Here is a 22,828-nt window from a genome sequence, read left to right as displayed (position 1 = left end):
GCAGAGGCTTTAAAGCAGATCAACAACTTAATGCAAATGAAAGCCATAGAAAAGGTACCTCTTTCAGAACAAGGCCAAGGATTTTACTCCAGATTATTCCTTGTTCCAAGAAAAGAAAATCAATGGAGGCCTATTCTCGACCTGTCCGCACTGAATACTTACCTCATTGTGCCAAAATTCAAGATGCTGACCCTATAGCAACTTCTTCCCATGCTGGGCAAGGAGTCTTGGCTGGTGACTCTAGATCTCAAGGAGGCATACCTGCATGTCCCTATTCGGCAAAGTTGCAGAAGACACCTCAGATTTCTTGCAGGATCAGAGCATTATCAATTCTCAGCATTGCCCTTTGGTTTATCTACTGTGCCCAGAGTATTCACGAAATGCCTGGCATCAGTAATTGCACACTGCAGACTTCAGGGGATTAAAATCTACCCATATCTGGACGACTGCCTGATACAAGCGGACAACAAGAAAAATTTGATAAAGGACTTGGACTATGCCATCTACCTATTACAGGCCTTGGGATACACAGTCAACATCCAAAAATCAAGACTTGTTCCATCCCAAAGGATAACCTTTTTGGGTGCAGATCTAGACACAACCACCCAAATGGCCTTTCTCACAGAAGAAAAACAAAAACAACTTCCGGATTACTTCATGAATCTGACAAGACAAACTCAGCTAACTGCAAGGAAAATCCTGCAGGTCCTGGGTTACATGGCATCCGGCATAATTCTGATTTCACAAGCCAGGCTGCATATGAGAAAATTACAGTGGTACCTAAGGAGTGTATGGTCTCAGCACAGTCACAGTTTGGAAACTTTGATACCAATCATTCCTTGCCTTCAAAAGGAATTCCTGTGGTGGGCTCAAGCCTGCCACTCCAACAGAGGGTTGCCTTTCAACAAACCAAAAACAAAACAAACCATCACCACGGACGCTTCAGACCGAGGATGGGGAGCACACATGGAGAGCAAATGTATCCAAGGCCTATGGTCTCAAGGGCAGCTGCGCATGCACATAAACCAAAAGGAAATGCTGGCAGGGATGCACGCAATCGAGGCCTTCAAACCTTTCCTCCATCAAGGCCACCTGTTAATAAGGACAGACAACACCACAGTCATGTGGTACATAAACAAGCAAGGAGGCACGCATTCCTACCCTCTATGCAGGCTGGCCCATGAATCTATGGGAACTATGCTTGAAACTCAATATCCAACTACAGTCCCAGTTCGTGCCAGGGAAAGAAAATGCACTGGCAGACAGCTTAAGCAGAACTACCATGGATGCACACGAATGGATGCTGCACCCAGACATCTTTCTACTCATAACACAAGCATGGGGAAAGCCGGAGATAGATCTGTTCGCCTCGCCCCACAATCATCATCTGAAGACATTCTGCTCAAGGACATACCACCCACAAGCTTGGAGGGTGGACTCTCTCTCTTTCAGCTGGAAAGCTCTAAAAGTCTATGCCTTCCCACCTCTCCCATTAATGTCCAAGGTTTTACTGACGATCAGGGCAGAACAGCCAAGAGTGATTCTGATCGCTCCAGACTGGCCAAGGCAACACTGGTACCCACTATTGAGGAGCATGTCACAGACGAAACCATGGCCTCTCCCCCTATGGCCACTTCTGACACAGAACAATTTCAAGACCATGCATCCCAACTTGAAAACATTGCAGCTAACTGCCTGGAAAATTCCATAAACCCCCCTCAAAATAACTTATCACAGAGAGTAAAGGACATTATTATGGAAGCTCGCCGGCCTTCCACAAGGAAGACATACTCAGCAAAATGGAAAAGATTTCTCATTTGCAACACAACAAAAGGCTTAGATGTGACAGTGGCAAGCATGGCACATATTCTGGAATACTTAGCAGAATTGTTCCACAATGGCCTGTCCTACTCTTCCATTAAGATTCATGCCTCAGCAATTTCAGCAGAATACAATGTTGATCCACCCATCTTCTCGCATCCTCTCCTCAGGCAATTTCTGAGAGGAATCAAAAACATCAATCCTCCAAGGAAACCCCCTTTACCTACTTGGGATCTCAACTTTGTGCTGGAGAAACTAACACTTCCTCCCTTTGAACCAGCAGCATCGACGGTTCTACAGTTTCTGTCTTGGAAAACTGCATTCCTTCTGGCCATAACTTCAGCAAGAAGAGTATCTGAGTTACAAGCTTTAATGGCAGTACAGCCATATCTTATCTTCCATCAGGACAGAGTTTCATTGAGAACAAATCCTACTTTTATGCCAGAGGTGGTATCTAGGGTATCCTTGAACCAAGCTATTCACTTGCCTACATTCTTCCCAAATCCACAAAATAAAGGGGAAAAACTTCTACACACTCTGGATATACACAGACAACTACGCTACTTCTTGGACAGAACTAAAAGTTACAGAAAGACTGACCAACTCCTTGTAGCATATGCTGCTGGGGTACAAGGAAAAGCAATTTCCAAACAGACAATTTCAAAGTGGATAGGAAATTGCATTCGATTTTGTTACTCCTTTCATGGAAAGACGGTTCCTGCAAGCATTAGGCCTCATTCCACGAGGGCCACAGCCACCACTACAGCCTTCCTAAGAGGGGTGGCTACCAATGACATTTTAGAAGCTGCTACATGGAGCTCCGTACATACATTTGCCAAACATTACAATTTACCTTTATACTCCAGATCCAGAGCAGGTTTTGCTACAGCAGTCCTGCAGGGTATCTTAACTACACCATCCTTTTCTTAGTACCTTTTCCCCCAGATTGGCTATGGTATTCTACCCATATGTTATGACTGCAGATGCATCCTTGAAGGACATAGTACAGTTTTGTACCTACCATAAATGTAGATGTCCGATAGGTATGCATCTGCAGTCAGGTTTACCCTCCCTCCTTCCCCTCTGTGGTATTCCTGGGGTGCTTACCCCTCCATTAGCTAGCTGGGGGATCTATTATGGTGTATTTGTTTGTGTATATATATATATATATATATATATATATTTTGGAAAATGTTTGGAATTTATTGCATTCCTCCAAATTTGGCCTTCCTAGAGGGCACCTGGCATCTGGGGCAAGAAACACTGAGGAAAATGGCGTCGGCTGATGCTTTTATACCCCAGACGCTCTGACGTCGGGGAAAGTGCGACATCAGCCGAGGCCAGACCCAGACTTTAGAATCCGGCCGACCGAAGGGCTGCCTGAGGCAGGACAACCCATATGTTATGACTGCAGATGCATACCTATCGGACATCTACATTTATGGTAGGTACAAAACTGTACTTTTTCTAGTTTTAGCACTCAAAACTTTTTCCTTGTGCTCAGCACTTGTTCAAAACTTGTTGCAAGCACTAAATCTACAAATTACTGCACCACTCAACTTTCCTCACTTGTTAGGAGGAAAACAGTTTTTAGTACTTAAATTAATAAGCACCTATCCAGGCATGTCTAAGGGTTAGCTCCCGGTATTTTCCCCTGTCCACCTGATGAATCTTGGCATCTTGGGGAAATGTAGCAGTTGCCTCATGTACATTGACAACGCTCTCCTCCTACCACCCAACACTACAATCTGTGAGAGATGCACTTGTATAGCCAAACTGGAAGCTAAGCTCTCTCCAGCCAAGACTGTACTAGACAGTCAAGAGGAGAAGATAAACACCTGCACCACACCACACTCAACACATAGTCACACATCAAAACCTAGACCACCTAAACCCACACATAGTAACACAAAACACACACCTACATTCACGTAGGCTCTCAATAAAAATGTGCCCAAACAACAGTGACCTCCAAAGCTGAAAAGCAAGCAACCACCATCCTCCAACACTACCCAAATGACACATAGCCCACAAAATCAGTGTGCCACTCAACCTCAGCCCATAAGGCAAAACAATGTACCCAACACACTAGTCATGGGTGACTCTGTGGTCGCGCACACTGATGGCCCACTCACCAGGCTAAACAATGAGAAAGTTACTGTCAGCTACCTGTCAGGTGCCAGGATCTGCCACATAATGCAAGCACGCAGGTCACTGCAGAACAAGTACAAATATGACTCTGTCATTGTCCATGTAGGTGTGAATGACCTGAGATGTACTTCCCTGCACTACATGAAAAGAGACATGGAGGAGGTCTCGGATCATGTAGCCCAGGCAGGTATGACCCTATCCCTGAGTAGCATCCTGCCATTGCCCAGAATGATGCCACAATACAAGGACAACATGATTGACTTAAGCAATTGGCTAAGCATCTGGTGTCATTCTAATGGGATCCAGTGTCTGTCTGCCTGGGACGACATGATCAACAGACAACGATGCTTTGCCAAAGATGGCATGCACCTGTCACCCCTGGGATTCCGGATACTGGGTAAGGCTCTTGCCACCCCTATAGTGCCTTTCTTAGGCAAGGTTCAAATGACAAACTCACCACCCTGGCAGGTATAAGCAAGCAAAATCTGAGGGTAATGCTACTCAATGCTAGAAGTCTAAACCTCAAAATGCACTCACTCGAGGCACTCCTTAAAATGGAGAACATCAACATCCGTGCAGTGACGGAGACCTGGTTCAAGGCTCCAGAGAGCACCCCTGCATTACCAGGCTATAACTCATACCACACCTTTCGGCCACCTAACCTGGGCCAAAACACTAAAGGAGGAGGCGTGTCCATATTCAGGCTAGTTGCTCAACATAATGCATCCGAAATTATCTAAGTGCAACTAACACTGGGCAAGACTGCAATCCAGGTTGTAGCTTGATACAGATCCCCCACCATGCCTCAGGATGCCCACTCCATGTTTCTTGATATACTGGGTTATATTAAGGTACAGCCCAATACCCTAATAATGGGTGATTTCAGCTACCCCACAATCAACTGGGAAAACTACTCATGTACTAACTCATTTGCTCAATGCTTTCTGGAATTCATAAATTCCAATGCCCTGGATCAGCTTGTCCATGCCCCCACCAGGGGCAGCAATATCCTGGATCTTTTCATTACCAGTATGGGCAACCGATGTTCCATGCCAGAGGTCAACTCCTTGCTGGTCAGATCTGACCACAAGCTAATCACCCTACCCCCCCATTAAGGAAACCACCAAAAAAAACTTCTCCAAAGCCTTCTTAAGACAGAAGTGGCAAGCTTCATGACACCCATACAGACAGAAGTGGCAAGCTTCATGACACCCATACAGACGGAAAATAGAGGTATGACTGCTAAATCCTGTACAAATCACTGTATAAGCACATACATGAGTGCATGGATCATGCCATACCCAACAGAACCAAGACGCTATCCTTCAGAAAAAAGGAAGTCAATCTGGTGGTCCCCTGCCATAAACAAATTCTACAACAGAAGGAAGAAGATGTTGCAAAAAAAGAGTAAAATCCCCTGATTGCAGGAACTCTCTAGTCAGCCTCAGTAAGAAGTTGCGATCCCTCATAAAATCCCCCAAAGCTAGTTACAAAAATAAAATCACCAATGGCGACACACAGATCTGCACTGAGCTACAGCACAATAGCATTAGATACACAGAACCATCGGATATTGCCAACATCCCTGGCAGATAGGTTCAGTGCAAACTTCACCCCCCAAAGGGCCCATCACTGTACTGAAAGAATGCAAAGCCCATGTAATCACGGCTGCACAAGTAAAGACCACACTTTCCAAAGCCAAGAACACGGCATCCGTGGGACCTGACAACATCCCAGGCTGCGTTCTGCATGAACTACAGAACGAACTGGCACCCCCACCTAAGTACCATGTTCAATCATAGACTCACTTCAGGTTTGTGCCTACTGAATGGCGCACAGCAACTGTTATCCCAGTCCACAAAGGGGACACCACCATGGACCCCGGGAACTAAGCCCCATTAGCCTGACAAGCCTGGTCTACAAGGCCATGGAATGTATCATCTTGGAGCTTATAAACAACATAGGTAACCTCCAAACTCTGGACCCCACTCAGTTTGGGTTTGTAAAAGGTAGGTTATGTCTCGTAAACCTGATTGACTTCTTTGAAGCAGTCACCAGAGCCGTGGATGAGGGTAAGGTGGTGCACAGAGCCTATCTTGACCTCGCCAAGGCTTTCAGCACCATCCTCCACTCTAGAATTATAGATAAATGTACTAGACTGGGCATAAATCCCTAGGTCACAAGATGGGTGGCCAACTGGCTCACTGACAGAACCCACACAGTGAAAGTAGCCGGCTCCAAACCCAACTTCAGACCAGTGACAAGTGGAGTACCACAGGGCTCAGTCCTGGGTCCTCTCCTATTTGGTATCTACTTTCAGAAGTCCAGGCTAATACAACAGGTCTTTGGCTAACAAAGTTTGCAGATTACTGCAAACTAGGTGCCATAATAGAATCGCCTAATGATGTGGGCATTCTGCAAAGGGGCCTCACCGAGACTGATGTTTGGTGTCAAAGTCATGGCCTCAAGCTCAATGCCAAGAAGTGCATTGTCATCCCCTTTGGGAAAAACACTGTACCCATGAACTACCATATAGGGGGTAGCATACTAAACACCAAAAGTGTGATAAGAGACCATGGGACACAGGTAGACAGTAGTCTCTCCTTTGATAATCACATCGCCACAGTAGTCAAGAAATCCTTCTATGTGGCAAACCTCATCACAAAGGGGTTCACCTCCAGAAAAAAAGAGGTTATTGTTCCTCTCTACTCTTCCCTCATCAGACCCATTATAGAGTACAACGCCACATTTGGCATGTACCTCACACGACATCTACAGCAACTCGAAAGGCCACAGAAATACCTCACTAAGAAGATTACTAGCCTCAAACAGATGCCATACGCAGACTGTCTCAAAAAACTCCTGCTATACTCCGTCGCTTATCGCCTGCTCAGAGGCCTAACATACAAAGCCATGTCAAATCCAGATCTGTTGGACATGCTACACTTAAAGAAACCCCAATCCCTCCAAGCCACACACTCCAGGGACCTAAATCTTGCCACCACAATAAACAGAACATGCTGGAGGGATAGATTCCTGTCCCAGAGGCTTCCCGTGCTCTGGAACAGACTACCCATTCATGTCAAGCAAAGCTCCTCATTAGCCCTCTTTAAGAAAAATCTCAGCAATTGGATGGGAAATAGGAAATTCACCCCAGGGATCATTTCTGTGGCTCTGCTAGACAGGGGCGCAGGAAAATAACTTTCTTGGCTGGTGAAACCCAGGGAACATTTTTTGGCTAGGCTTATATAGGCCCCAGGGCCGATAGGTTCATAGCTGGGTACTAGGCTATCTGTATAAGGTACTGATCTCTGGCCTTTCTTATCTTTCTATCAAGGTACGAGTGTCAGCCCTTGGATTGCCCCCTTTCTTCTTGTCCATGTTAGATATATACATTTAAACACAGTAGTGCATGTCCACTTCTATTTGTTAGAATATATATAGTCAAATATATACACTTAGATTCATGTACATTTCTGTTTGTTACTGTATATATATTAAATGGTTAAACTTCTCTTAGATGAAAAATAAAAAAATACAGTAAGCATGTTTTGGCATCCTGCTGTGTGTAATACAAAATGTTCTGCGTTTGGTACAAGCTTCTTTGAGAACTACAGATAAGAATGCCTCTCTGCTTCTTGAGAAATCCAGGTGCAGGGATGATTGGAGACAGGAGCACCTCCCTAAGTTAAGACATAATTCACCTTGAAACAAAACAAAATTCAGTTTATCGGTAGACCTTATGACATCAGGCAAATATCAGAGTACTGACTGAAAGTTCCCAGCAGACTGCATTACATCAAGTAAATTCCAACAATATTAGCATCAAAAGACTGCTTTCAAAAGTGTATAAAAAGGACAGTGACTGAATGATGTTGGATCTGGTATCTGTAGGAACACATTTGTTCTTAGGTAAATGGAGAATGGAAAGTTATCATCTGTACTGGTCATCAAGTAAGATTTTGCACATTAAAGCAGCAACTGTAACAGTATAGTACATGTCATCTGTTACATAGCCAAGTTATTTTATTAGTACTGCGCATAAGTTAATACAGTGCTGAAAAAGTTAACAGCCTGCAAGGCATTAACTAGACTTTGGTTTCAGCAGCAACATTGTTTTAAGTAATTTTTCAGTCCACAAGTCAAGCAGTTTTTGAAAGGGATTCTGCATATTCATCTACATAGAAAACAGGTGATGCATCCTTGAGATCTTAACTTTGTGCTCGAAAAGCTAACTTTTCTTCCATTTGAACCAGCTCATCAGGCTGATTTGAGATTCTTAACATGGATGACTCTATTACTCATTGCTCTTACTTCATCACGAAAGATGTCTGAGTCACGACCTCTTATGGTGAGTCATATTTACCTCATTTTTCAAAAGGGCTTGCTTTCTTTGAGTACTAATTGTCCTTTTATGCTTAACGTGGTTTCAGAGTTTACCTTGAGCTAATCAATTAATCTCCCTGACTTTTTCCCAATACCCAAAAGCAAGGGAGAAAGAAGTCTTAATACTCTGGATGTCCACAGGCAGCTTATTTATGGCTTGGACAGAACTCAGTTCTTCAGGAATATTGCTCAGCTATTTGTCTCGAATAATGCAACCAAAGTCAAAACACACAATTTCAAGGTGGTTGTCTCATGCAATTTCTTTTTGTTGTTCTCACCTGAACAAGTTACTTCCATGCAGGTTAGGGCCCACCCTACCAGGGCTTTTGGGTTCTTCTTTGTCTTTGTGGAAAGGGGTGGACTCTAGAAGTATTCTAGAGGCAGCAACTTGGTCCTCTGTACATACATTTCCAGAGCATTACAAACTGGATTCTTTTTCCAGATACAAAAAAGGGTTTGTTATGATTATTTCCTAGGGACTCCTGGGTTCTTAATTTGCTTTCTCCTTCCTACGTGTTACTGAGCTATGCTAATGTACCCTAATAGAGTAGGCTGTTGCAACAGTGATCTAATGCTGAACATAGTACAGTTGTGCAAGTAAAACTTATCACAACAGTAGATGTTCTAATAGATCAGTGTTGCAGTAGCAGCTCTTTCAGGGCTATTACCTTTGTTCCTGGTTCGAAAAAACTCTTTTGTTGTTGGCTCTTTAACCGCCTTTTAATATGGAAATCTGTCCACGCTTCTTTCAGAGCACAAGGAAGCTGCCCTTAAGCTGGTCATTTGGTCATATCTGGTTAGAATATAACCCAAGTAGCTTGGACCACTTTAACACTGTTCTGTTAGAACTTCTACAGTTATGGTAAGTTTTACTTGCACAGCAGTGCTTTCCTCAAAGAAGGATCAAGTTTACTTATATAATTCGAGATAGGAGAGTCCCCCACAGTGTTTGTTCAATATGAAGACCATTTTCATTCTCAAAAACATAAGGCATATGCAGTCTCAGGATTACTTTTCTATACTATCTCCTGACATGCATGATCATCTACTACATGCTGTTGTCATTCTGCAGCTCCTTAGAGGCTGCTTTCTGGTGTACTAAGTTTTTTCCCAAACCATCTCAGATATTTGTGTAAGAGATACAGGGTGCACATCATAATTTGTTTTACCACTGCTTTCCACATCCCATTCCAAGCACCTTAGGAGTTTGGATGCATTTACCACTCTGCTGGTATGACAGATGATTAGACATGCAAGCCATTACACTAGTTATTTTATCAGAAAAAGAAATGTTTTTATTCACCATAATTTTCGGTTTCAGAAAAGATGGTTATTGCCAGTAGATCTCTAAAATCTTAATTTTATGAAAACAAGAAAGTTCAGGATGTTCCCGCTACAGATGTTGCCATTTCTGATGCACTTGTCATTTTTGTTACTCCAGAAATGCAAGATGCCTTCTTTCATATCCCCATTTGCAGAGGCCAACAACTGTGTCTCATATTTTGTGTGGAGACACTCCACTTCTAGTTCATCAGTTTGCCATGGTGTTTACTAAATGTCTATCACTTGTCTTTTGTCATCCTTTATGGGGATTGACAGTTATCATTATCTGGATTACTGCCTGATTTAAGCAGAATCAGCACCTTTAACTATGCGGTATTTTGACTTTTTATTTACGTCCATATTTCTAGGAATCTCAACAAATCAAAATCGGGTCTTCCCAATCCATAGACCAAGAATTATTGCTCTATGAAAAAGCTGCTTGGCTTCCTTTCCTTGGACAGAATGCAGCACATCATGACTTTTTATTATACTTCCTGGCTGCTGGAACAGCACCATAGGCTGTTGTTTATGCCCTTCGCAGTCCTAATGGTACCAAAGGCCAAGACTTGACCAGCAATGTTAGTGAAATAAATTCATTGCCGGTGTCTACTTCCCTTTACTCCTCTTGTTGTGGACCAGGAACTGGCAACAGATTCCTTGGATTGTGCTTGGGGAGTCCAGTCTACAAAATTATTTCTAGACTCAGTTGTTGCCTTCCTAAGTGAAACATCACATAAGTTTTAATGAGATAATGACAGCCCTCATAGACACTTTCATTGTTCAGAACTGTTGTAAATAAATACGCTTCTTATTATATTAGAAAATGTCAACATCAAGTGGCATGATGTGTAACCACCCCCCACCAAATATGCAGGCTTTTATGTAAATCTTTACTTAGTAAAAAGAGTGGCATGTAGTTAGCAGCAACCAAATTTTAATGAACTCTGTTATCTTTGTGTAACTGAAATGTTTTCTTTTCCATTATGAATAATTAAGTAGGTGTCTACAACACTATTTTCTCTACACTTTCATTTCAGATAGTATCATGCATCAAGTTTATGTTGTGGTTGGGGTGATGTAATTGTTGTAAAGCAAAACAAGAAAGGAATAAAAAGGTGTCAGAGCACACAGCTGATGGCTATATAACTGTGCATCCTGACAGGGTATTATGGGTTATAGGTGTACTCTGATGGAAGAACTTCCAGTTAACAGGTAAGCCAACAGATTTACTCAGTAAGTTTCCTTTTACCAGTAACCTGCTTGAACAGTGAGCATCCAGGCAAAAATGTGCAGAAATTCATTAATAGCATGGCAACTTTCTCCCTAGAGCTTCTCATGTTGAAAGGAACTGACCCTGTTGCAGAAGCAGCAATCCGGCAGTTGCAAGAATCTGCAAAGCAGAGTTTAAAATCACCGCGGAAGAAGAGCACCATTATCATATCAGGAGTCTCAAAGGTATGTCTTTCTGCCCTTTCTTTCTGGACCCTGATTTTTATTATACTTTGTGTTTGTACCACTTAATCCTAGTGACCTCTGTTCTGATTGGATCTAACTTTGTCTTATGTGCTGCTTATATCTTTTGTTCCCTTGATCTTACTTTCTCTATTTCATGCTGCTTATGTACAGTTCCTTCTGAAGAGCTAAGTTGTAGTGACAAAACCAATTTTTTTCATGAGAGAAGGAGAGTATTACCCAGGACAAATGCCACACGGGTGACTTGAGCCTACATTGTAAATCAGCCGTCTCTGTGGACTTTGTTTTATTTAATCTGTTATAGAATGAAATTGTATTAATTATATTTGTATTGCTAAGTAATTCTGATTCAATTTCTAGTTAAGCTAGTGGCATATTTATTTATCATTTTAACTTCATTTGGTTAACTGATTATTCTCACTATGGTACAGGCGTCCTTTATAGGACAGATTTACGTACATATTAGAATACTCTGCAGATCCATTGTTGACATAGCAGACTACAGTAGCTCCAACAACTGTGTATGTATTATAGTACAATGGTAATAGTGTACAGTAGTAAAAGCACAGGCCACATTTACAACAGGAAAAAGCAGCATAGCTCCCTCTTATAGATGAAAGCTAGAAGATGAGTGAAAAGAGTCATAAGTGTAACACTTATAATGGAATACTTTAACAAATTCAGTGATAATACATCAGGCCAGGACATTAATAAGAAGATAAATCATTTCCATGACTTCACAGCCCTTCATGTTTGAATTTTGTTTTTGCTGTAAGCCCATAACTACTACACATGAATGATATGCAGCCCCCTGAGCTGTGATTAGTTGCCTACATATGTCTATCGTCATATCGTTGCTGGAGTAGGTATGTTTCAACATGAATGCAAAAATGTTTAAAAAGTGAAGATTGTATTTAGGCTAATTTCACTTTTAGAATGTTTTATGATTTTCATTTCTGTCACTTACTAATCGTATTCTGTACTAAGGGTGTGAAGCATATTTTAAATATTTATTCTTATGTAACTGCTAAAGTTAACAGATCATTTGGTTTGAAGCATATTTTAAACATTTATTGTAATGTAACTGCTAAGGCTAACAGATCATTTGGTTTTACATCAAATCTTTTTAACAGAATTGGGCTTTGTTTAAACTTGTATCTGCTGTTGTCATTTTCATTCATTCCTCAGCTGTTGGGTTTGGATCTGACCACTTCATCCAGCTCATGGAACACTGAAACTCTCAAGCTCCTTCCTTACCCATAATGCCCTAACCTAATACACTTCAGATCTCATTTGCCACCTTATCATATGAACGTGGTCACTGAATACTCTAGAGTATAGTGACTTTTTCTTGTGAGTTGAAATCTTACATTAGAACGCTATAATTTTATAAACTTTTCTTCTTTCTAAATATTGATATCTTTACAGCACTTCCTCCCTTTTTACCACTTACTTGTGGAATTATTTTTTTACCATTGTTGGTATTCCCTTCTTTTCATACTTTTTAGTACATCTTTAATTACTGTTGTTCGTAATTCTTTCCCCTTTCTACTATTATTTATTAACAAACAAAAAAGTTGCCTCTTTTCTTTTTCTATAGTATTAGTGTGTAATGTTAAAATGTCTGAGAAGCCTTCAGGTTTTTAAAATATGTACAGCCTGTGGACATAAAATTCCATTATCAGATGCACATTCCAAATACGTATATTTTTAGGCCCAGTACATCTTGACTCTTAACTGTGACATTTGCAAGGCTTTTAACTCTAGTGCTTTGATTGATAGAAAAACTAAATTAATTCTAAGAAGTTTACTGCCCTCCAAATCTAATTCAACATCATCTGGGGCTCAAACCCCCAAGAAATCTGACAAAAAGGATTTGAGAAAGCATTCCCCAGATCCAAAAACTTCTTCAGCTCCAGGTTCACAACCTCTCTGTAAAGTCTGTAAAGCTTTGGATCCAACCCCTTCAGATTTGAAGTCTAGCCCTGAACAGTTACATAGGATCTGATTGCTGCAGTTTGTCTTGGATCTGGTTTCCTCTGGGCTACCGTCTCCCTTTTTGGAGTGGTCTCCAAGGCACTACCATTCCAGACCATCTTCAACAGCGTATTCTACACATTCTTACAGAAGTCTGACCAAAGCCAATGTGGACAGGATAATGAGGAAGTTCCTGTAGCTGCATATTCATATGAGGTTTACTAGGCTAATAGCCCTACAGCCTTTACAAGCCTAACCATGTTATACCCGTGTTCCCTGACTGACCATGATAGATGGTCTATATTTGCAGTGCTAGACTGTGATCAGCACCTACTGCCCCTGTCCATGAGGGACATAGGTGCCAACCCGGGGTGAATTTACAATCTGTCATCCAGTTATCCAAGTTGCATGTAAATAGGGCCATTGAAGAGCTCTGCTTCACATAAATTGGGAGTTATTCCAGAGGAGCGGCAAACTCTGGGAGACATATCTGTCTATCCAACATGGCCTGTTAATGTCATAGGCCAGGTTAAGATCCCTGAAGTGAGTGAATCTTGTCCCATTTGACTTGCGAATGTGCAGTATTTCCATTATGGTTGGGTCAGAGACTGCTCTGTAGGCCAGGCACAAGTCACCTCTCATCAGCATACAAGATACAGAGTACAATGACAGGGCTTGCAGTCTGTTCACATAGGTCATGTTTTGAAGGCCCTGAATTTTCTTGGTGAGAAACCTCTGTGGTCTCTCCAGCTGCTACAGGTATTTGGTGAGGTTCATACAGAAGGGAGCATTGTACTCTATTAGTAGTCCAATGAGGGTCAAGTACAGAGGAGTTATAAGATCCCTAGTCCTGAATGCAGTGCCCTTACTTATGAGATGTGCATCGTGGAAGGCTTTTCTAACCACTTTGGACACATGGTGATCAAAATTTAGGTTGCTATCAACCTGTGTTCCCAAATCCCGCACCACTGGATTAGAGCTTGAGGGAGTACTGTCTGTATTGCAATTTGCAGGGATTTCCTCTTTGCCAAAGGAGATAATAATTGCTTTGGCAGCAGTCATTTTACTATGTTAGCCCCCTTTGTAATATGTCAGTATCGTTAGGAGGCTCAGTGATTGCACCCAGTTTGCAATTGTCAACAAACTTAGTAATTCCCATGCTGTCAATTTTCTCCTGGACTTCCTGGAAGTAGATTCCAAATAATAAAAGGCCCAGCACACATCCTTGTGGTACACCATTGGTAACTGGTAGAGGTGGAATCCCCAACTTTGACTGCATGCATTCTGTCAGTGAGCCAGCTGGCTATCCATCTAGTGATGTAAGGGTTAATCCACAGCTGAGAACATTTCTCAATGATACCTGAGTGGGGAATGTGTCAAAGGCTTTGGCTAAGTCAAGATAGGTGGTATGTATTGTTTGGTCCTCCATCCAGGGCTTTGGTGACCTTCTTGAAGAAGTCCACCAAGTTTAATAACCATGGTCTACCCTTAACGAAGCAAAATTGGGTTGGGTCAAGAGGTTTAAGGTCACCTGTGTCTTTGTTAACAAGGTCCCTGATGATTGTTTCCATAGCCTTGCAGATAAGGCTGGTTAGGCTTATGGGTCTATAGTTCCCAGGGTCGGTTGATGGACCCTCTTTGTGCAAGGGGATGACTGTCACTGTTTTCCACTCTGCTGGAACAAAGCCAGTGCTTCAGCTGTGGTTAAATAGAGTGCCAAATGGTTTAGCTAGGTCCTATTTTAGACTGTTCAGTAAGCAGCCTGGGATGTTATCTGGTCCCACAGAGGCCTTGTTTTTGGCTTTGGAGAGCGCAGTTATGACCTGCTCTTTGGAGATACTGGATATAGACCTGGTGGCCAGTATGCTTTGGTGTATGACTGCTTGGCAATTTTCTCAGGTTCAGTGAGAGGTACCATCCACTACTAGTTCAACACAAAGCAGGGCCTTCCCTTTTAGATTTCGGACATAGCTAAAGAATATTTATAATTATCCATAAATAGGGATGCTAATTTAGTTTTGTAATTAGCTTCAGGGGCCTTTACAAGATATCTGATTTACTTGTTCAAGCTGTGAAGGGTGTTTTTCCTCTGCTGAGCCAGTTCCCGCTTGGTCTTAGACATCAGTTTCTTCCTCTTGTTATATAACATGTTTATACTTGAGGTCCACCAGGGTGGCTTGTTTTTTTTCACGAGGACCTGATTTTGATCCTTTAAGGTACTGCCAAGATTATACAGCTGTTTAAGTGTTTATACAGGGCATCTATGTACACCTCTGCATAGGAGTCTTTGTTGGTTGTGTTAGCACGAGGTTTGGAACTATTTATACCATCAGTTGGTAGGCTGTAGTTTGATTTGGAGAAATTTTTCATTTTTTTAGCTCCTGCAGAGGGGGAGGGTCATGTCCGATTGTTACTTCAAACGAGACTGATTTACAATCTAACCTTACCAATGGAGAGCAGCACACAGCGGAAAGTGCAGTGACCTCCACCCCCTCCCACTTTGGTGAGTACTATGTCTAGGACATTTGAGCCCTTTGTAGGAGTACGGACTATCTGTTCCAGAGCATTTGTGTTGACAAAGCCCAGAAACCTTAGGGTGAGCATGTTTGTGCTCATATATTTCTCGGAATCGATGGAAGGATAGTTGAAGTCACCCATGACCAAGATGTTGGGCTGTATAGTGAGTGACTGTAGTAAGCCCATGTAGGCAGTGTGTTTCTGTTGGTTCATGGTGGGGGACCTATAGCTAACAATGATGTGGAAGGCAGTTTTACCTACAGTTAGATGGAGTTGGAGTAGCTCAAGAGAGTTGTACTGTTTAACCAGTCTTGACGTGTATTTGTCTGTAATGAAGATTGATACACCTCCGCCTTTGGTTCTTTCACACTCATTTTGAGCACTGAATGTGTGGAAGGCATTGTAGCCTTGCATGGCCGGGGTGCTTTCTGCTGCATTAAACCATGTCGTAGTGACTGCATCTTCCAAGGTGAGGAGTGCTTCCAGGGAGTGCAGTTTCCTATTTAGACTTCTAGCATTAAGCAGCATAACCTTGAGTTTGTCACGAGTGGATCTTTTTACCTCAGAAATGTTGTTGTTTTGACATTGCCTAAAAAGGCATTATGGGGGAGGCAGGTATCTTTGTCAGTAACCGAAAACCAAGAGGCGGCAGGTGAAGACTATCCCTGGCAAAGCAGCATGGTCTGTTGATCATGTCTTCCCAGGCTGACGGATACTGGATCCTCCTGGAGTGACACCAGAAGCTAAGCCAATTGTTGAAGTCTATCATTTTTTATTTATAGTGAGGCATCATCCATGGTGAAGGTAGAATTCTGCTTAGGGCTAGGGGCATACCTGCCTGGGACACATAATCTGAGAGTTCAGTCTGGTCTGTCTTCATATAGTCCAGAGAGGTATGTCTTCAGGTCCAGAGACCATCATTAGTACTACTTCCCCATTATTGGCTACTTCTCTGATATGATCATTGGTTTTGGAGCTGTCGGATCCGAAGATTCTGGAGCGGTCAGCACTGAATCCAGAGATGCTGGTATCTTCGATTCCAGTGGTGTCTCTGAGTGGACCAGTGCTGAGTACTTCAGAGCCATGATGACTCTCGTAGTTTAGCATCAGCATCATATCCTGGGTGTTGGAGTCAACTCCAAAGCTGTCAGATCCATCTCTGCCTCTTGGAACTTCAGAGCTTGATAGCTTGGCTTCGACTCCCTCCTCGAGTAGTCTGCCTTCTGGATGGAGGGAACCTATGGTCCGTAAGCATGTTTTCTCAGAGCTGTTGATCTCCCTCTGTCCAAAGCTTTCTGCATTCAGGTTAGTGGAGAGCTTTCTCTATTCCTAGAGTTCGGACTTCTCTTCCCATTTTGACTGTGACTATCCAACCCCATTCATCTCTGCATCTAGACCCTCAACCAACTGTGCCACTAGAACACCTAGCCCAAGTTAGTCACCAGGGTACCCATCAGGGTATACTAATTTCTTCTGACACTTTTCCAGAGCATCCCACCGAAGAAGTTCCCAGGAAAGAAAATGCAAAAAGAGACACTTGGTCTCGTCACAAGAGTCTTTCACAGAGGATACTGACTTTGATGAGGGGGGAGGGTCCCCAAAATCACCACCCGACGACGTGTCATTTGGAAACCTCCTCAAACTCCTAAAGCAAAGGGGTGGTTGGTCTCCTGGCAACCCTTCCCAAGCAGTGTAATTTTTCCTGGAGGCTTTTGGAGCTGGTATATCTACCTCCTGAGTGACTCCACCTGCCATTGAGCTCATTGATTTGGTCTCACAATAGGTGTAGAAGGAGCCTGACACCATCAAACCTTTCCCCAAGAGACCAGATAGGATTGGAGCAAGAGAGTACCAGTTGATGCTATGGTTGTAGTGGCAACCACGAAGAAGGGAACTAGTGGAGCAAAGTTCCTCTGTCCACCCCCCCTAACAGGGAGTCTAAGACGCTGGACAGATTTGGGAAACATGTCTGTGCTTCAGCAACCTTTGCCCTTCAATAATTGAATTATTTGGCCCACTTCATGAGACTCCAGAGGGACTTGATTAAAGAACTTATCAAATCCCTCACTAGGACCATTTCTTCTGAGGCAGAGAGTATTATTGCCTCGCACTTGAGACATGCCTAGATGTGCTTGTGTGACTTTACAGAACCCTTCAAATCTTCCTTTGTCAGTGCTCCCTTTGACAGAAGTTCCTTATTTGGTCCCAAAGTAAAATACACACTCTGTAGGTGTGAGCAGGAAGGAAAAAACCCTGTCTGCAGTGGGCATACATTTTTCGACCCCTCAATGGACCTTTACTGGGAACCAACGGAGCGGATGGAAAATGTGGTTCAAAAATCCCAGAGTCCCTTCCAAGATCCAAGTGAAAACAGTTCCCCCAGAAGCAGAGGGGAGAACTCTAATAGAAGGCGCTGTCCCCACAGCAGAAGTGGTCCGCATAACCAGGGATATAGAGATACTTTTTTCTGACAGATCCTATCAGCGCTCCTGAAAGGAGGCCCGACTTTCCATCTCTGGAGGTAGTCAGGGGTCATTTATCCTTGCATCAGAGAGCTTGGCTAGAAATTACAAAAGATTCATGGGTGCAGAGGATAATATCCAGAGGTTATATAATACCATTTTCCCATCCACCCCCACAAGTAGTGAAGAAAATCCCCGATGTTCCACCAAATCAGAGGGAAGCAGCAGCACTAGAAATAAACAAGCTGCTAGAAAAAGAGTCATCCACGAAGTGCCTCCTGACCAGAAAGAGTCCATAATTTACTCAAGACTCTCTTTAGTGCCAAAGAAAACAGGGGACTAGAGAAAAATGTTGGATCTCAGCAGTCTGAATCAGTCAGCTCAGTACACAAAATTCCAGATCACATTTCAGTCCATTCTGCCTTTCCTGTGCAAGGAATACTGGATGTGCTCAATATATCTTCAGGAGGCATACTATCGTATCAAAATGAACAGACAATCCAGGAGATATCTACTCTTCTGGCTGGGAGCCAGCCATTACCAATTCACAGCTCTGCCCTTTGGTCTCACCACAGCTCCCAGGGTGTTTACTAAGTGTATGGCAGTAGTGGCAGCTCAATTGAGACTGCAAGGGTTCTGGGTGTTTCCATATATAGGCGACTGGCTCATAACCACTCCAACCAGGCATCATCTGATCCTAGCTCAGAATTATGTACTCCAGTTATGCTCAAAGCTGGGGATTTCAGTCAATCACAACTCATTTCAAACCAGCACAGCTATTGAAATTCATCAGTGCTTTGCTCAATACAGTCACTCAAACAGCCTCTCACCCTGTCTCAAGAGTTCAGACTTTTCAGTTCCAGGTCAGAAGGATCATTCACAGTCATTCTCTTTCAGCTTGTCTGATTCTTCAAGCTTTGGGATCCATGTCAAGAGCAATCATCCTGGTACTACTGGCAAAGTACCATATGAGAATTCTTCAGTGGTCATTGGAAACTCAGTGGTCCATTCTCTACCAACCTTTATCCAGTCAGATCAAAATAACACAGGCTTGCAAAAATTATCTTCTGTGATGGATACACTCCAGTCAAGTACAAGAAGGTTGTCCCTTTGTTCTTCTCCAACCCAAGGCCATAGTGACCACAGATCCCTCCCAGATGGTGGGGGTGCACTTTTTGGGAAAGACATTCCAAGGCACATGGTCCCCTGAAGAGCTCAACATGCAGTATTAATGTCCTGGAAATGAGAGCCGTCTTCCTTGCATTGCATGCCTTTCAAGACATTCTCCCTACTGGGACTATTGTGATCCACACAGACAATATTATCAGTGGTCTGGTAGATCTGCAAACAAGGGGGAACCAAATTTTACCCCCTTTGTTGAGAAGTTATGAGAGTGTGACAATGGATGATCTCATCCAGTCAATTTCTGATAGCAATGCACATTCCAGGGAAATCCAACGTTAATGAAGACAAGTTAAGCAGGTCCATTTTAATGCCTCACTAGTGGTCCCTCAATACATAGGTTGCAGAAAGGATGTTCCATCGATGGGGACAGCCATGCTGTGATCTTTTTGCATCTCACCTGAACAAGTGCAGCAGGTTCTTTGCCCTGATCCCCCCACCAGGGTAGTCACCAAAGGAAGCTTTACTTCATAATTGGCCCTGTGGTCTATTTTACACCCATCCCTGTTACCTCTAATCCCCAAATTTCTTCAGAAAGCATTTTGATTGAAGAGTACGGCCATCTTCATTGCCCCTTACTGGACTTGTCAGTTTTGTTTTCCCTTTCTTTGGCCTCATCTATTTCATCCTCTATGGATTCTGGATGCAACTCCAGACATACTGTCTCATCCAACAGATATGATGCACCCAGACATTCCAGGCCTAAAACTGACTGCATGGTTTGTCTACTTCTGTTGATAGCTAGACAGTCCAGGCTCTCTTCTCCCATCTGTCACATTGTCTTATCATCCCACAAAGTTTCCACTAAGAAACTTTACAGAAGTAAATAGAAAATATTTGTCATTTGGATGCAGCCAAAGGATCTAGACCTGTTTTCGGCACCAGTTGCTAAAGTTCTTGAATTTTGTGCTAAAATTTTCAATGAAAGTGCTAACTGTTCTTCTGTAAAGATGCAACTAGTTGCCATCTCCAGTTTTAATATAGGAGTAAATAACTCGTCTTTAGCATCCTGAAAACTTTGTGAAGCCTTTCTAAGAACCCCCCCCCCCCCAATTAAAAGATCCCATTCCTCCTTGGGATTTGAACATTGTTTTACAAACTTTAATACAAACCCCCTTTGAACCAACAACTAAGTGTGAACTAAAATTCCTGACCTGGAAAACCGTCTTTCTAGTGACCATTACCTCTGCTAGAAGAGTATCAGAATTACAGGCCCTGTCATCCAAACCTCCTCATTTAATTTTTTGTAAGAATAGAGTATTCTTATGGACTAGTCCTTTGTTTCTTCCTAAGGTGGTGTCAGAAACCAATATTAATCAAACTACCAACCTTCCACTCTTCTTTCCAAATTTCCCAAATAAAGGAGAGTATATTTTATACCTTTTGAACATTCACAGACAATAGCGATTCTATCTACGTAAAACAAAAGATTAGAAGAAGTCAGAACAATTATTTGTCTCTTTTTCATAATCAAAATTAGGCAAACCAGTTTCTAAAGTGACTTTAGCCAAATGGTTAACCGATTACATTACCTTTGTTTATGAAAACTTAGCTTGTCTTTACCAAAATCACCAAAAGCACATTCCACTAGATCTGTGGCAACTTCTTCAGCCTTTTTATCCAGATGTTTATTGGATGATATTTGTGCAGGCGCAACTTGGGCTAATCCTTGTAATTCTATTGCTCATTACAAATTGGATCTGGTCTGTAGGGGAAGAGCAGCTTTTGGCTCAGCAGTGTTCAAAAATATCCTTCCTTAGAGTCCTCCCGAGATTTAGGTAGCTGGGGACACTGTCCCAACAGTTGAGGAATGAATGAAAATGACAACATTAGATAAAAAGTTATGTGCTCACCATAACATTCCATCTGTGTTGTCCATTTTCATTCTTCCTCACCTTCCCTCCCATCACCCCCCTTGTTTGAATTTTGGAAGTTGCCAATTTGTTTAGCTTGTCTACCATGCCTGAGTGAGGAATTGTGTCAAAAGCTTTGGCCGGGTCGAGGTATGCGATGTGTACCATTTTACCTTCACCCATTGCTTTGGTGATCTTTTCAAAAAAAATCCATCAGTCATGCTGTACAGAACTTTCAGTGGTGACAGGTGTTTATACTGCCCAGAGCTGTGTCTCCTTGTTCTTGTACACTGACAGTAGAGTGCTTATTCTCCAGTCTTTTGTGATGTACCTCTGTCTTCATACTGCTTTGAATACCTTCTGGAGTAATTTCTCCTGTAATTTACCCCACATCTTGATCTTATCTGCTGCGACCTCGTTTAAGCCTACTGTATTCCCTGACTTCATTTTCATTAGCGCTTACTTTTTCTAGGGAGGACTCCTCTTATTCTTTCATTGTAGACTATGTCTTGGGCAGTACAGCTTCTGTTGGGTTTTCTGCATTCAGAAGCTGCTGGAAGTACTCCTTTTATTTGCCTTTAATGTTTTTTGGACTGAGTGGGTTGTTGCTGGCTTCCCTTATAAAGGATGTCTATTTTCTTTGTTTCTGTCTTTGCTTTGCAACCTGATAGAGTTTCTTTATGCCATTCCTGAAGCTGGTAGAGTGCTTCTTATGCCTTGTTCTGTACTGTTGCAACTGCTGTCTTTGCCCCTTTGTAACCAACCAGCATTCCTTCTTAGCATGATTGGTCTTTTCTATCTCCCACTTCTATGTGCACTCCTCCTTTCTTTTGATGACTTCCTGGACTTCTGCATTCCACCACCAACTTTCCTTATGTATCTTATTTCCATACCTGGCTTGGCCACATATCTGTTCTGTAGTCCTCACACATGCTGTTTTGAGGTTCTGCTGAAAATTTTTGGTGGTATTTCTTCAGCAGGTTATGAATTGGTCATCTTTTTTCATGAATTATTCTGTCCTTTTATCAAGTGTTTTGTTCAGTGATGAAAAACAAATACAATTAAACATAAATAATATAAAGTCCTTGCTGTGCTATCATGTTTTAAGTTAGCTAAGATGATTTAGTTAAGCAGATATGTATACCTCTAAGGATGTGGAAGGACCCCAGTTTGGCCAAATAGAGGGGAAGGTGGCCAGTGAGGTATAATGTTAGAGGATTAAAAAAAAGTGAAGTAAAAGAGTATTTCCAATTTATACGTACATTTCTAGGTGAGCATTAAAACTGGCGTCCTCTTAGACCTGTCTGTACTTTTTCATACATGCTGACGACTCAAGTTCTAGATATCTCAGTGAAGGGAATGCTTTTGTCTTTGTCAGAGTCTTAAGGTTTGTCATTAGTCACATAAAGCCCACGTGTGAAGTATTATTTAATGCCAGGTATAAGATGTAACATAGGACAGAAGGGTCCTGTCATCTGACCTTCAAACGGGCAAGATTAAATAGTTAAAAAACATCATTCTGTTTCATATGAAGTCATCAGTGGTGTAAAGTAGTCAGTCTTGAAAACAAACCACCGAAGAGTACCTAGTGACAGCTTTTAACAGTACAAATGTTTAGGACTGGTTCCTTTTCTTGATCAGTTTGCTATCAAGTGTGACCTTTTAGCAGTGGAAGTAGATTTA

The 22,828-nt window shown here is 42.4% G+C and overlaps 1 protein-coding gene across 2 annotated transcripts in view; it reads left to right on the top strand.

Annotated features, from left to right (window-relative positions):
- Positions 1–22,828, top strand: part of C2CD2 (C2 calcium dependent domain containing 2) — a 1,081,249-nt gene that overhangs the window by 921,482 nt on the left and 136,939 nt on the right. For both annotated transcript variants that reach the window (XM_044071129.1, XM_044071130.1), the window contains one exon: positions 11,009–11,136. In XM_044071129.1, coding sequence (XP_043927064.1) covers positions 11,009–11,136 — 128 coding nt within the window. The remainder of the gene's footprint in view (positions 1–11,008; positions 11,137–22,828) is intronic.

The sequence above is a fragment of the Protopterus annectens genome, chromosome 5.part0, assembly GCF_019279795.1.
Source record: "Protopterus annectens isolate FY-2018-M chromosome 5.part0, PAN1.0, whole genome shotgun sequence".
In the NCBI taxonomy this organism is placed as follows: domain Eukaryota; kingdom Metazoa; phylum Chordata; order Ceratodontiformes; family Protopteridae; genus Protopterus; species Protopterus annectens.
The sequence above is the reverse complement of the archived record's forward strand: the minus strand, read 5'-3'. Positions and strand labels throughout refer to the sequence as shown.